The 13620-nt window shown below is 45.2% G+C and overlaps 1 protein-coding gene across 1 annotated transcript in view; it reads left to right on the top strand.

The window, feature by feature from the left end:
* Positions 1 to 3984: 3984 nt before the first annotated feature.
* Positions 3985 to 13620, top strand: part of Pinx1 (PIN2 (TERF1) interacting telomerase inhibitor 1) — a 61808-nt gene continuing 52172 nt past the window's right edge. Inside the window, exons 1-4 of the mRNA XM_038310707.1 lie at positions 3985 to 4120; positions 7492 to 7601; positions 9001 to 9093; positions 11527 to 11605. Of these exons, the coding sequence (XP_038166635.1) occupies positions 4102 to 4120; positions 7492 to 7601; positions 9001 to 9093; positions 11527 to 11605 (301 nt within the window). The 5' untranslated portion in view covers positions 3985 to 4101. The remainder of the gene's footprint in view (positions 4121 to 7491; positions 7602 to 9000; positions 9094 to 11526; positions 11606 to 13620) is intronic.

The following is a 13620-nucleotide window of genomic DNA, read 5'->3' as shown; positions in this document are numbered from 1 at the left end:
TGAGCAGAGGGAGACCTCCCCTGCACCAGAGGCTTCTGCACTGGAAATTGGAAGCAGCTGGTGCCTTTGGGGGAGGAAAAGATGGTGAAGCAAGGAAAGGAAGTGTGGAGGTAAGTGGTGGCCTGCTGGGCAATGCTGACCCCTACAGTGCTGTACGTTACATTGGTCTCCCAACTAGCAAGGCAGGCCAAGACCACATTGGCCCTCGCACTCTGGCCCCTAGATGTGATCTTGGACGGAAGGCTTCAAGAGGGACTGTGCAGAGGAGAAACACAAGAAGGGATATAATCATATTCCATGTCTGCGTCTTTTGCTGGAAGGTGGGCAAAGGTGGATAGAGCAAGCAAGGAGACAAGGCAGTAGGGAAGGAGGAGAGATGTGGAACTGCATCCAAGAGCTGCAATAGTTCATAAAGCATGTGCAGCAAGCAGGAGGTGGCACCAGGAACTATGGACATAATTCTCTACTTTCAAGGGAGACAGAGAGAGGGTCAAAAAGAGTGCTCTGATCAGACGGAGGAGTCCAGGATGCTGAGATACATGAGTCTCAACAGTTGGTCCACGTCCTCGATACCCTGTTTTCCCAGGTCTCCACAGCTTTCTACAAAATAACCTTTATATTTTTATTATTTTTAATTATGTGTATGTTTGAGTAGGTGACCTGGAGTGCAGGTGCTTACAGAAGTCAGGAGAGGGCTTTGGATTCTCTGGAGCTGGAGAAACAGGCATTTGTGAGCTGCTTGACATTAGTCCTGGGAATTGAACATGGGTCCTCTACAGAAGCAAGAGTTGTTCTTAACTACTGAGCCAGCTCCAGCCCTATCCCTTTATCTTTCTATGTTCCCCTTCCCACACACCCCATTGGTCTTTTCCAGGAGAAACACCGGAAGAGGAAGCCTGCCTTTGCTTTTAAATCTCCCACCCATCTTCAGACTTTTCTTCTAAGAACATATGACCCTGGTCCAGGAGCTGATGATTAGATTGTTTCAAGGTTCAAGTCAGCATTTTAGAAATGAATCAGTTGCCAATAATATAAAATAATATCAGTTCTTTGAAAGAGCCAATTTGAAGACATGTGTACCAGGAAATCATAAGAATTCCCTCTGATACACTCATCCCTAAATGGCTTTCCTAAAATTCTTCTGAACGATGGCAATTTTTTGGCTTACAGAGTTTCCAGCTGTTTAAAGCGGGGTTGGGTTACATAGGAAGATTGTACTGGTGTTCTTAAACTAAAATTCCTCCTGTAAGTGTGAATGTATTCACCTTCCTAAATATTTGCATCCCAGGAATGATAAAAGACCCTTTCCTGGGCCGTTGCTCTTTGGAAATATGGGTCTGGAGCGTAAGATTATTACTCTGTGCCAATGTGTAGTTTTGCCTGCCTTAGTCCATTTGAGCTGCTGTAACAAAACACTGAAACTGGCTCAGAGATAACAAAAATGTATGTATCCTTCAAAGTTCTGGAGGCTGAGTCCAGGGTCCAGTAGTTGCCAAATCTGGCTTTTGTGAGGGCTGCTTCCTGATTCCCAGATGCTGTCGTGTTGCTGCTTTCTCAGAGTCTGTGAGAGAGGAGGAAACCTGGATTCTCTCTCCTAAAGGCACTGGTCCTGTCCCAAGGCTCCCTCTTTGTGATCCTATTAACCCCCAGAGACCCCACCTACTCACGCCATCTCCTTGGGGATGAAGGTTTCAGCATATGTGTTAATCTCATGATAGCACACGTCTGCTCTTCTCTTTGACGCCTAAGAGAAAAATAAGCTTCCTGTCCCTGGCAGTTGAGGCTGTGGGAGGGACTGCTGCCAGCCATCCCTGCAGCTACCTGGGTGAACTGCTGTCATCTGCCACTCCACCCCTAGCGGGTTTCAGAGCTTTATCAGCCGTTGGCCATTTTATGTAATGACGGGGCAAATATAAGCATAATTTTCTGATGGCAAAAAGGGGAGAAATTGAGCCATTCCTTTTTCCTGTCCTCCTCCCTTCATCCATCTTTCTTTTTCTGTTTTGAAGTGTGCCATCTTTACGTTTTACCTCTGGGGTCTGAAAAATCACCTTGATTCAAGCATTCCACCCAGTAAGGTCTTTCTTCCTGAGAACAGCACACTAACGCTGGTTATAGGAAAGGATTTAGCAATCCCTTTCTTGGTCAAGTTCAGGCTACATATGGATGAGCTCTGATCCCCATCAACCGACATTAATAATGAAGGAGGAATGACTGTGTGAGGCACAGATGAAGCATGTGAACATGCTCTCTTCCCGAAGAGCCAATCAGGATTTAGCAGAGGCCAGGACTTTCCTTCTTAAGGCTACAGAACATGTTTACATAATGCATGCCGAACTTCACACAGATAACATCAGGACCTTTTCTGCTTGCCCCTTATTTCCACCATGATTAATTTATTGGTTTACTTTTTTTTTTAATCAACAAGACTAGTTTTTGCTCTGGGCAAAATCATGATAGAAGCAAGTTCCCCGCAGTGTCCGAATCAACTTGCTTAAGACTCCAGACCTGCGCTGATTACACGCTTCATTTTCTATCCTCTCCAAACTTGTCCATCAGATTCTTCATAAACAGGGGTAAACGGACAATAGAAGTTTACGGTGCCCCCCCCCCCAAAGAATGTTTCCAAAGGTAGCAGATGCTGTGATCCAAGACCACTCACTGGGAATGCCATGCATTGGCCAATCCTCCTTGTCCTGTAGAGAGCCTCCAGAGAGGAGTGAGAGGCCACACAACAAAGCCTGTCTCCTCACTGTGTGTGAGGAAATGGTCCCGTGTGCCCTCCTGTTTGGAAGCCCACCATTTGCCTGGTCTTGTGCTTGGTGATCCAGATCAGGAACACTGGTCCTGGGAAAGGGCAGACTGGAAAGGATTTTGGACACAGCCCGGGTGTTCTAAAGAGGTGGCTTGGTCAGACCCAGCCTCACAGTCACATGCCACATCGACTGCCTCTTCTTTCTTGTTTATAACCCATGGTTAAGCATATGGTCCTTTTTGGCTGAGTGTCATCAACCTCCCCATCTCACTGGTAAGCAGAAGTGGGCAAAGCCATGCCCAGTTCTCAGGTCCGTCGACTCCCAGTTCTGAGCTCCACTGCAGAACAACACCACTTCGCTTCCCCAGCCCACTGCGTCCGTCCTAGAAGGGCTGCACTCACTGCAATGGGGTCTACATGGGACCTTGTTGGGTCTGTTGAAAAGTGGACGTGACCTTCCCAAGAAGAGGAAATGAGAAAAAGGGCCCCTGTGAGGGTCAGGGCCCTGGCCAGCGCTGAAGGCATGACTACAACAAGAATGTGAGAAAACCTAAGGTCTGGATTGGAAGCTGATGTCTTGACAAAGAAAGGGACCCTGAAGGTCTCCTTATAGGGGAAAAACAGATAAACAGCTTGGAGGGGTAGCTGAGGTCACACGTTTGGAGGAGAAAGGAATGCAAGGGTACGGGTACAGACTATGACAGGATGCATTCGGCAAATGCCAGGTGTGGCCGATTGAGCAACGGAGCTGGGAAAGGCCTTTGGGATTTAAGTCTGTCACAGTGAAGACCATGGAAGGGTTACCATTTCGCCATCGTTGAGCACAAAAAACAAACAAACAAACAAACAAAAAAATACCATGGTGTTTCGTTTGCCTTTGCCAGCTAGATGTCTGTTCTGCCTTCGCTCCCTCCCTCCTCTCTTGGAGTTCCCAATGGGCAGGGGGGGGGAGGGTGTGAGGAACATAGGCCACCCTCCACAGTGTCAATACCTTCCTTTTCAGCCGCTTCTCCAGCTCTTTAAAGGTCCCCATGGTAGAACCCCCGAACAGCTCTAAGGTTGCTTGCACACCCACTTTCAGAGTTAAACTGTGACCTGCTTGCGTCCCACGTGCTCTGGCCGAGCCCGGGAACGAATCCGCGCCTCTTAATCCTGCAAGGCGGCCCCGCCCCTCAGCTTCACGTGGTTGGTAGCGAGTCGCGCACAGCTGACGTCAGTAGTACGCGCCCCAGTGCAGCCTTCTACCCGGCGTGCGCGCCCAGGAGGCTTACTATCTCATCCTCTCTTCAGACTCCTCATAACCTCTGGGCTCCCGACCAGAGGCAGCGCTCGGCCAACTTGCGACAATGTCGATGCTGGCGGAGCGTGAGTGTCGGCCGAGCTGGGCAACCGAGTGATGGGTTGACGGGCACGGGCCACCAGGGTGACCGGGGCTCCGGGGTGTTCAAGCTCCGGGTGGGGACCGCAGTGACTGACGGGCCCGCGCGGGACACATGTCCCCGAGACTCTGTTCCTGGTACTAAAGGCTCGGGTCGCAAGTTCACGTGTGCGTTCGGAGATTCAGAACACTAAATTTCAGGCTGTCCCATGCTCTGGCCATCGTGGTCACCTGGGAGGATTCTTTCACTTCTCCGGGCTCAAGTGACCTGGCGTTCCGAAAAGACGGGTCCCTTAGCATCGCTTTAGGCTCTGAAATTAAACTGTCCAAGATGTGTTGGTCCCAGAGAAGAAAAGCAGAATTACAGGTGTCAGGCACTGTTTAGCCCGTAGCGGGAGTGCAGGCTGGTGAACGGTTCCGAGCGAGACCGAGAGGGTATCCGCGGTTAGAGGCGACATTGTCTCTTTGTCTTTGACACTTAGCATCGCTCTGAAGTCCACTAAATTCTCCTCCTCAGAGGCTACTTTCACTTTGAAATGATACGTGTAGCTACGGATTTTTGCCACCAGAAGGCAGTCGAGTGATGGTCGCTAAGAACTGGCTTTTGACTTTTCCTGGAAGTTGTGTAGCTATCAAGGAATGTAAACAGATATTTTCTTTTTTAAAAAAATGCCATTATGGCCCCTTCGAACAAAGCGTGTTAAGCGTGTTTTAGTGATTCTTACCCATCTCCCATGACCCTACTGCCACCTCTGATCCCCTACTGCCACTCCTGGCCCCCTCTGTAGTTTACCCCCACTTTCTTTTCATGGCATACTGCACATCCTGCAGGCAGCCCAGTAGTTGGACTGGAGAGTGTCCTTTCTAGGTAGGTCAATCGATGCCAGTCTCTTCCAGGCAGTTCAGCTGGTCTCAACTTACATGAAATTGGGCTAGTTTCTGCCTCAGCCAAGGCTTACAAATCTTTTTCTTTTTTTTTTCTTTTTTTTTTTGGTTTTTTGAGACAGGGTTTCTCTGTAGCTTTGGAGCCTGTCCTGGAACTAGCTCTTGTAGACCAGGCTGGTCTCGAACTCACAGAGATCCGCCTGCCTCTGCCTCCCGAGTGCTGGGATTAAAGGCGTGCGCCACCGCCTCCCGGCAAGGCTTACAAATCTTAAGCGAGGTGACTACATCAATACAGTTTGGAGTGTCGGCAGTGGGACACAGGGAAGGACAACTGACCTGGCAACCAGTTCCTTGTGTAGCATGGCAATGCATCTTGTGTAAGTATGTAACAGGGATGCATTTCTGATGGGAAGGGAAGGCACCCTACCAGCCTTGGTCAGTGACCCCTGGCAGGCATTCTCCAGACATGGATCAGATTCAGACATGTAGAACACCAGCTAATACTGCTGGTTTTACTCTGTTCATTCACGAGATAGTGTTGTGCTGAGTATATACTAGATTTTTTTTTTTAACTAAGTGGAACAAGTTTTTGGATCACCTTTTTTCCCCAAGGCATAACACTGCGAATTGGCTTGTGGTGTTTGTTTGTTTGTTTGTTTTTGTTTTCCTGCCTGCATGCTTGGGAACAGTTTCTTGTTTGCTGGGGTGCGCATAGGTAAGGATCCCTATTGATTTTACATGCAACACAGTGAGCCCTTTGACTAGAGGTCATGTCATTTTCAGTTGGGTTATGAGGCTGTTGATGATAATGTGCTTGCATGCATGCAGTGGGCGAGCAGTAATGACATTCAACCTCCAGATTCCTTACTTGGCCACAGGTGACTTTGGGGGTTCAGATTCTTGTTCTGTTGACCTGGAGGGTTCTTTTTCTATTGTAGTTTTTCCTCAAAATTGTCACAGTGAAGCCAAATGTGGTGACTCCTGCTTGTGATTCCCCAGCATTTGTGGAGCTAAGACTAGAGGATTGCCACCAGTTCAAGGCTACCTTAGACTACAGAGCCCAGGTCAAGGTTGCCTTAGACAGCAGAGCTAGGCTGTCTCAGGCAAACAAACAAACAAACAATATGACTGTAGTGATGAATTTGAGTTCTTTTTTTTTTTTAAGATTTATTTATTATGTATACCTTGTTCTGCCTGCATGTATGCCAGCAGGCCAGACGAGGGCACTAGATCTCATTATAGACTGTTGTGAGCCACCATGTGGTGCCTCACAACACCACATGAATTTAACTTGGGACCCTGGAAGAGCAGCCAGGGCTCTTAACCTCTGGGCCATCTCTGCAGCCTGAACTTGAGTTCTTAATGGTCAGTTATTGATTTATATTCATTTCAGAGAAAAGTTTCCATTCACCCAAAGCAGTTCCCTTATTTCAGCTATTCTTTCTTTCCTTTCTTGTTTTTTTTCCTTTTTCTTTCTTTTTTTACTTTTTCTCCTTCTTTCTCACCATTTATATATTCACACATTTCTAATCAGCTATAGGTAAAGTGCTTTATTTTCCTCTGCAGTGAAGTATAAGGACGAATAACTGAATATGACACGGAAGGGATAGAGACTAACAGGACACATGAAAGATGGAAATAAATACCACAGTGCAACAGAATGTGAAGTCACAGATTATTCTGGAGGCTCAGTGAACACACTGTGGTATTTAATAAGAAAGGAGGTATCATATTATTTGTTAATCATGATTATACTATTAACTCTCCCTAAGGTCATAATGACTTGTGTATTGTGGATTAAGAACATAAATTGATCTGGGCATGGGAGGTAGAGGCAGGTGGATCAGGAGTTCAAAGTCATCCTTAGCTACATAACAAATTTAAGGATAGCCTGGGCACTACATGAATCTCCATCTCACTCCAACCCCAAATTAGTTTTGAAGTCTATAGGATCTTGGGTTGTATAAAAGGTTTGGGTTTTACTTGGGGACATTAGGCAGATATAGTTCTCCTAGACTCGGGCTTTCTCATCTGAAAGGTAGAAAGGTAAGATGATCTCCCTTCATTGAGGTAATGTGGAAAGGGTGTCTACTGTATGTGTGGCATTTAGCCTATAACCTGAAGCTGTGAGTGTTGGGGTGACTGCACCTGCTGCTGTGGCCGCTGCAGCTGCCAGTGAGTATGAAGGTGGTGACAAGAGGCCTTTGATTGCTGCCAGTGACTGGAAGTGGAAGACTAAAATAGTAGTCTATCAGGTATTTAGTTTGCATTCCCTTGGAGGGAATGTTTTACTTTGAATTTTACAAGGTCAGTTTATATGCCAGGAATGTATAGTTACAGGGAAAGCCAGGGGGAAGATTCTCTTAGCCCCTTGGACCCTGAACATGTCCTGTTAGCATGCAAGCATGTGCTGATTTGCATGTGCTCTTCCAGGTAAAGACGGGTTGCTGATGAAATGCCTTTTCAATTGCAGGTCGGCGGAAGCAGAAATGGACTGTGGATCCCAGAAACACTGCATGGAGTAACGATGATTCCAAGTTTGGCCAGAGGATGCTTGAGAAGATGGGGTGGTCTAAAGGAAAGGTATTGCATCGGAAGTCTAAAGTATCCATGCCATGCCAGGAGGCAGCGAATCAGAAGATAGCCTTCTTAGAGTCTGGGAGAACTTTGTGCTTTAGACCAGTAATTGATTTTGGAGAACTAAATTGTGACCAGATGGTAAAATTAGACTGGAATTGAATGCCAGGTTTCTGGTTACTGCTGTATTAGTTGCATTCTTAGATATATTTTAATTCATTACACATGGAATCATGCTTAGGTTTCAGTTTTGTGTTTCCAGGAATGGTACTTAATTTTCCTTCATAGTAGATACTTGCTTTCTCAAATGCCTTATATCCCACTTACTCCTGACTGCAGTGGAGCTTCTAATGTGAAACTGTACATCCTGCTTCTGTCAGAGTTGCGGGCTCTTGGCAGACCCAGTGGGCGTGCGGTGTCCTTAAGCTGCCTCACCCTTAGCAGTGCTCCTCACAGTGGCTGTTTTGTTGAACTTTGCCGTGGTAGCATCACTTCCCCTTCTCTCCCCTTGTGCATCACCTCAGCAGCCTCTGCATCATGGCCAGCTTCTTCCTCTAGACTTCTGAGCTGAGGAGCCACTTTGCAGACTCCACGCAGGCAATCTCATTAATTACTGTGCATTGAATTATGCCTCCTGGCTGTGATGCTCGAGGGACCATCTCAAGACCATTTTTTATTACAAACCTCTTGTCCCCTCAAATCTTGTCCTTCCCAGGTTTTCCTGATTTTAAAAATGGTGCAACTACCCAAGCATCCAAACAATACCACCTCCCATTTCCCTTCTTTCCTCCTCTGTCCCTTTCTCCATATAACAACCAGAAAGGCCTTGAAACTGAACTTTAGATCATGTTGCTCCCTTGCTGAAGATGTTTCCAAGGATTAAAATCTGCATCTCCGCTCCAACTTTCAAGGTCCTCTGATGGTCAGTCTCTGTTCTATTCCTTTCCCATTCACCTAGCTGAAGCCTCCCTGGGGGTCTTTCTCGTCTACAGTCTTTGCACTTGGCATCAACCTTCGGAGTGAGAGCTAAGTGAGACCAGGAACCTGGAATTTAATTGATGTCATGTTGTAGTGTTAAGTCACAGAATGCCATGTGCCCCACGTGCTCCCATGAACCCTCTTGGCCAACCTTCCTAACGCTATGACTGTTTTATACAGTTCTTCCTGTTGTGATGACCCCAATCATAAGATTCTTTCATTGCTACTTCATAATTGTAATTTTGCTACTGTTATAAATAGCTGACCCCTGTGAAAGGGCCATTTGACCCACAAAGGGGTTGCAACCCAGAGGTTGAGAACCATTGTTCTGGGTTGTCTTTTGAATAGATAGTAAAGAAAGAAAGAGGCAATTTCTTTTTGTAGCTGATAGGGCTATATTTAATTTCTTTCTTTTTAATCTCCACAGGGTTTGGGGGCTCAGGAGCAAGGAGCCACAGAACATATTAAAGTTAAAGTTAAGAACAATAACCTGGGACTTGGAGCTACAAACAATAATGAAGTGAGCAACTTCTGTGTTTTCTTTGCAGAGTTGAGTTGTGTCAGCATAAACATTGAAATCCATGCAAGTAGATGGAATAGCTTTTATCAAGAGTATGGTACATGCTTTGGGTGAAGAGAGATGTAAGAGCACTTGACTTAGCCTCTCCTCACCCTGTGGCATGCATCCCGTGGCATGCATCCTGTGGCATGCATCCACCGCCTTGTCTGTCCTCCTGAAGCCTTTACTTAATGGCCTAGAAAGGCTCTCCTGTTTTATGGCTGAATTTTGTAAAAAGTCTTTTCAAAAAAATAATTCAGAACAGAACTAAATTTTACCTTTACTTCTACCCTAATATTAATGTAATACAACCCTAATATTGTCTTCTTAATGTAGGTGGCTTTGAGAGTGGGAAGTGATGTAGGAAAGCTGTCTTGTCTCTGTTTTTGTTCCCCTTAGTCTCATGGACTCTTGAACACAGACTCTGTGCTTGAAAGTCAGTGGCTGCCAGACTCATCATGTTTAGTACCGACTGCTCCTTTGCATTCAGAGTCAGGCTGGGGACCTTTGTCCTAAACTCCTGTAGCTAACAGAATCCAGTTTTTAAAAAAAGAAATAGGAAAGAAACTGGGAGAATGACTTTATGTAAACTGAATTGCTTAGAGTAGTTTAGTATTTCTGACTAGAACAGCTAAGGTTTTTCTGAAGTAACAACTAAAATTTTAGCCACTAAAGAAAGGGTTTCTATAAGGTTAACTGTAAGTGCCGATTTGAGAAACACAAAACATGCTATACTTATGTTCTTAGGAGAAGCATTGTGTTCTATAAACCTATTTGTACACCGTAACTTTATGTAAAGTTATATGGGCAAATTCTGTTCAGAAACCCTGTTGCCCGCTGGTTCATATTGTTTAGAGATTATTATTAGTGAACCCTTCACAAGTGGGAACTTGTTGATTCAGAGACTTAGGGCGTCCTTCCACAGAATTCTGCCAAGTTGCTGCTGCCACAAGTAGTTAGAATTCAGCAGAATATTCCAAGTTGTGTTGCACATAGAGGAGGCCATGCTCTCGCTGCCCTTGTCTTTATCATGTCCATGGTGTGTGTCATGCCCTCCCGAATTTATTTATTTTCTTTTATGTATATGGGTATTTTTTCTGTACATATGTGTCTGTACCACATGCTTGCAGTACCTATGGATGTCAGAGGAAGGGTGAGTTTGTCTGGAACTGGAGTTAAAAACAGACGTGGGCCACCATGTGGGTGCTAGAAATTGAATCTGTGTCCTCTGCAAGAGCAGCCAGTGCTCTTAACTGCCGGGTCATATCTCCAATCCCCAATAGTCTCTCTGTGTGAGAAAATACTAATTTTATATTGCTTCAGTGTAATATTTAGCAAACAAACTGCCTGTTGCTTTGTTTTGCTTCAACTTAACTGTGGATGAGCCATATACCTTTGGAATACAGGTTTGAGTTTCCAAGCAGGTTTCTCTCTCTCTCTCTCTCTCTCTCTCTCTCTCTCTCTCTCTCTCTCAGAGAGAGAGAGAGATTTGACTTGTGTTGCTGGGGACCAAACCTGGGACTTTTACACATGCTTGGCAAGGACTCCATCCACTACTGAGCTTTGACCTAGATTCTCCAGCTTTTATTTGGCTCTGCTTACACCTTATTTCAAGTTTGTAGCTTTTATATGGATCTGCTTAAATCTTATTTCAAGTTTATACTATTTCTTGAATCCAGTTAAATTTATTAAATAATATTACTTGATGTTGGTTGTAGATGCCACAGTAGAGAGAGAAGCTCACCAAGATGCTAAGCCTTAATTTTCCAAAAGAACAGAGGGGTACAGCCTTCTTGGAAAAGACTGACACCTAACTAGCTCACTCCACTTATTTTATTCAAACATATATATATATATATATGTTTGAATAAAATAAGTGAATAATATATATATATATTGAATAAAATATATATATATATATATATATATATATATACACACAAGCTTAATTGGAGCTGGAAAAGTTCCATCTACCAAAGTCATCTTGCTCTTGCTGCTCCTGAGGGCAGACAACCCTCATTATTATGTTAGTCATAATCAAAAGTAAGAACTCTATGTTTGCCAGGAGTGTCTTCGGACCAAGGCTGGTGCAGGTGTAAACTATCATATATGTAGCACCAAGTGTCAGTTCTCCAGAGAGACAACAATTCTTCAAAATTTCAACAGTCTCAAAACAATTTCTCAGCCTCTGCTGACTAACCCAAACATAGCAACGACTTTGCTGAAACATTTTCCTCAAAACCAAACACAAAGGCTTTACTGTAGACTTCACTGCAAAATAATATTTTAAGAAACAGGTACAATTTTCTATTAACGGCCAGATTTCTGTTATATCTCTGTGTCAGCAGTATAGTAAGCGTTAGGCTTGCCGCTCATACTTTCTGGTGCTTCCAGGACAACTGGATTGCTCACCAGGATGACTTCAACCAGCTTTTGGCAGCACTCAACACTTGCCACAGTCAGGAAATAGCAGGTAAGGACACTAGCGCTGCTGCTCCCCCATCGGAATCACTTTCGCTGTAGACTTTCAGATCCGAGAGCTGGGTGATGGAAGCGTTACCAGGACTCAGTTCTGTTTATATCCTCACAGCCCTGTCACTGAGCGAGCTGTCCTCGTCCCAGCTCTGGGCATGTTACTGGTGTCTGGTGATGCCGAACTGTGACTTCACGTCCTGCAGCGTGGACAGCTGTGCCCCACAGCAAAGAATGCCTGGTGCTCTGGGAGGAAACAGCAGGGTCCGAACAGCCAAGGAAGGGCACATGAATGCTTCTAGATACTGGTAGTGCTGGTAGTCTAACCCTAGGAGTAGTGGTGAAGGGGTTCACTTCATAGTTCTTCACCTGTATAGGGTTTTTTGTTTGTTTGTTTTTTGTTTTGTTTTTGTTTTTTTGAGATGGGATTTCTCTATATAACAGCCCTAGCTGTCCTAGAACTAGCTCTTGTATACCAGGCTGGCTTTGAACTCACAGAGATCCGCCTGCCTCTGCCTCCTGAGTGCTGGGATTAAAAGTGTGCACCACACCCGGTTAACTGTATAGGTTTTTAATTGTATTTGTATGCTATGCACATATTATGATAAAAGAATTGTGAACATTACTTGTCTTTCTGGCAGACTTAAAATACAGCATATATAATTAATGCTACGTAAAGACTAAAATGAAAGTTAGCTAAAATGTGGCAGGTTGGTCACCAGGGAGTTCACCTTAGTGAGTATCTGGTGACATCTAAGGGTCATGCCTAGGGCATCACTCAAGTGTGAGGTGCCTTTACCACCAGTACCCTCATGGACCTTTGAACCTGGGATCCTTTTCTCAGAGATGCCCACACCCTTGTTCTTAACCAGAGAAAACTATTTTGCATTAGGTTTGGCGTTGTTACTCTTAGTGCTGTGATTTTCAGGACACAGAATTCCAGAACTGATCTGCTCCAAGACCTCACAGAGAGCTTGGATGGGCTGCATGGATAGAGGTTCTGTTTCCTGCAGTCTGATGGTGTCATGATCACCATTTCCTAGGTGACAGGTACTGTTTTAGTAGGACTGTGACCCTGTCTCACTCAGGACAGGCCTCTTTTGTCCCTCACTGATGGCCAAAGCTGAGCAGCGTCACCGCAACAACACCCTATCCCCTGGACTGCTTAAGTGTGTAAGGCAGTGGCCATTCCGAAGGTCCCAGAGGACTGAGATGTTTTTCAGGAAGGCTGTGACTGACTTCACAAATGACATTTGCCTTCTTCATCCTCCTCCAGGGTTAATCTCCCTCGGCTTCCTTTTCCTTGGTGCCCACAGCTGTGAGTATTTTAAGTGATGTCAAAACTGCAGCTGCTCACCCAGATAACTCCAGTTCTGACCACTAGAGGGGGCCAGTAGCCCTGCAGCCCTGACCGTTCATAGAGCAGCTTCTTGTCTGTGGCTCCCTGCCATTCAGAACTGGAAGGCTCTTTCAGAAGATTCCTTTTGGGGAAGCCTCTTCCCAGGATAGACCTGGAGAGCTAGCAGGTTATTTTCCTACTGTGCCATCTTTTTTGAATGTGATGTCTTCATCCACATGAATTTTTACGACAGCTACACATTGCTTGCAACCAGTTGTGATGACAACTAGGAACCTAGTATTCTTTTCTGTTAAGATTCCTTGGTAACTTCAAACTGTTTGTCTTTGAGCTAAGCAGACTGTGTTGTCCTGTTGTAGAACATATAAATCAAAATGTTCTTTTAAATTCCACTTTTAAAAGTTACCTTGTTTTACACATTTGGGTGTAGTAGGTGTTTATAATCCCACCACTTGGGAGGAAGGGTAGAAGGATCAGAAGTTCAGTGTTAGCCTCATGTAAATCGCCAGCCCATGTTACACGAACAGAAAGGAGAGCAGGTGCTGGAAAGATGGTTGTCCATAAAGTACCTGTTGCACAAGAGTGGGGACCTGAGTTTAGATCCCCAGCAATCATGCCAAAAAACCCATGTGTAACTGTAACCCCAGTACTGGGAGAGC

Source organism: Arvicola amphibius, chromosome 13 (genome assembly GCF_903992535.2).
Source record: "Arvicola amphibius chromosome 13, mArvAmp1.2, whole genome shotgun sequence".
Lineage (NCBI taxonomy): Eukaryota > Metazoa > Chordata > Mammalia > Rodentia > Cricetidae > Arvicola > Arvicola amphibius.
This window is presented reverse-complemented; position numbering and strand designations above follow the sequence as displayed.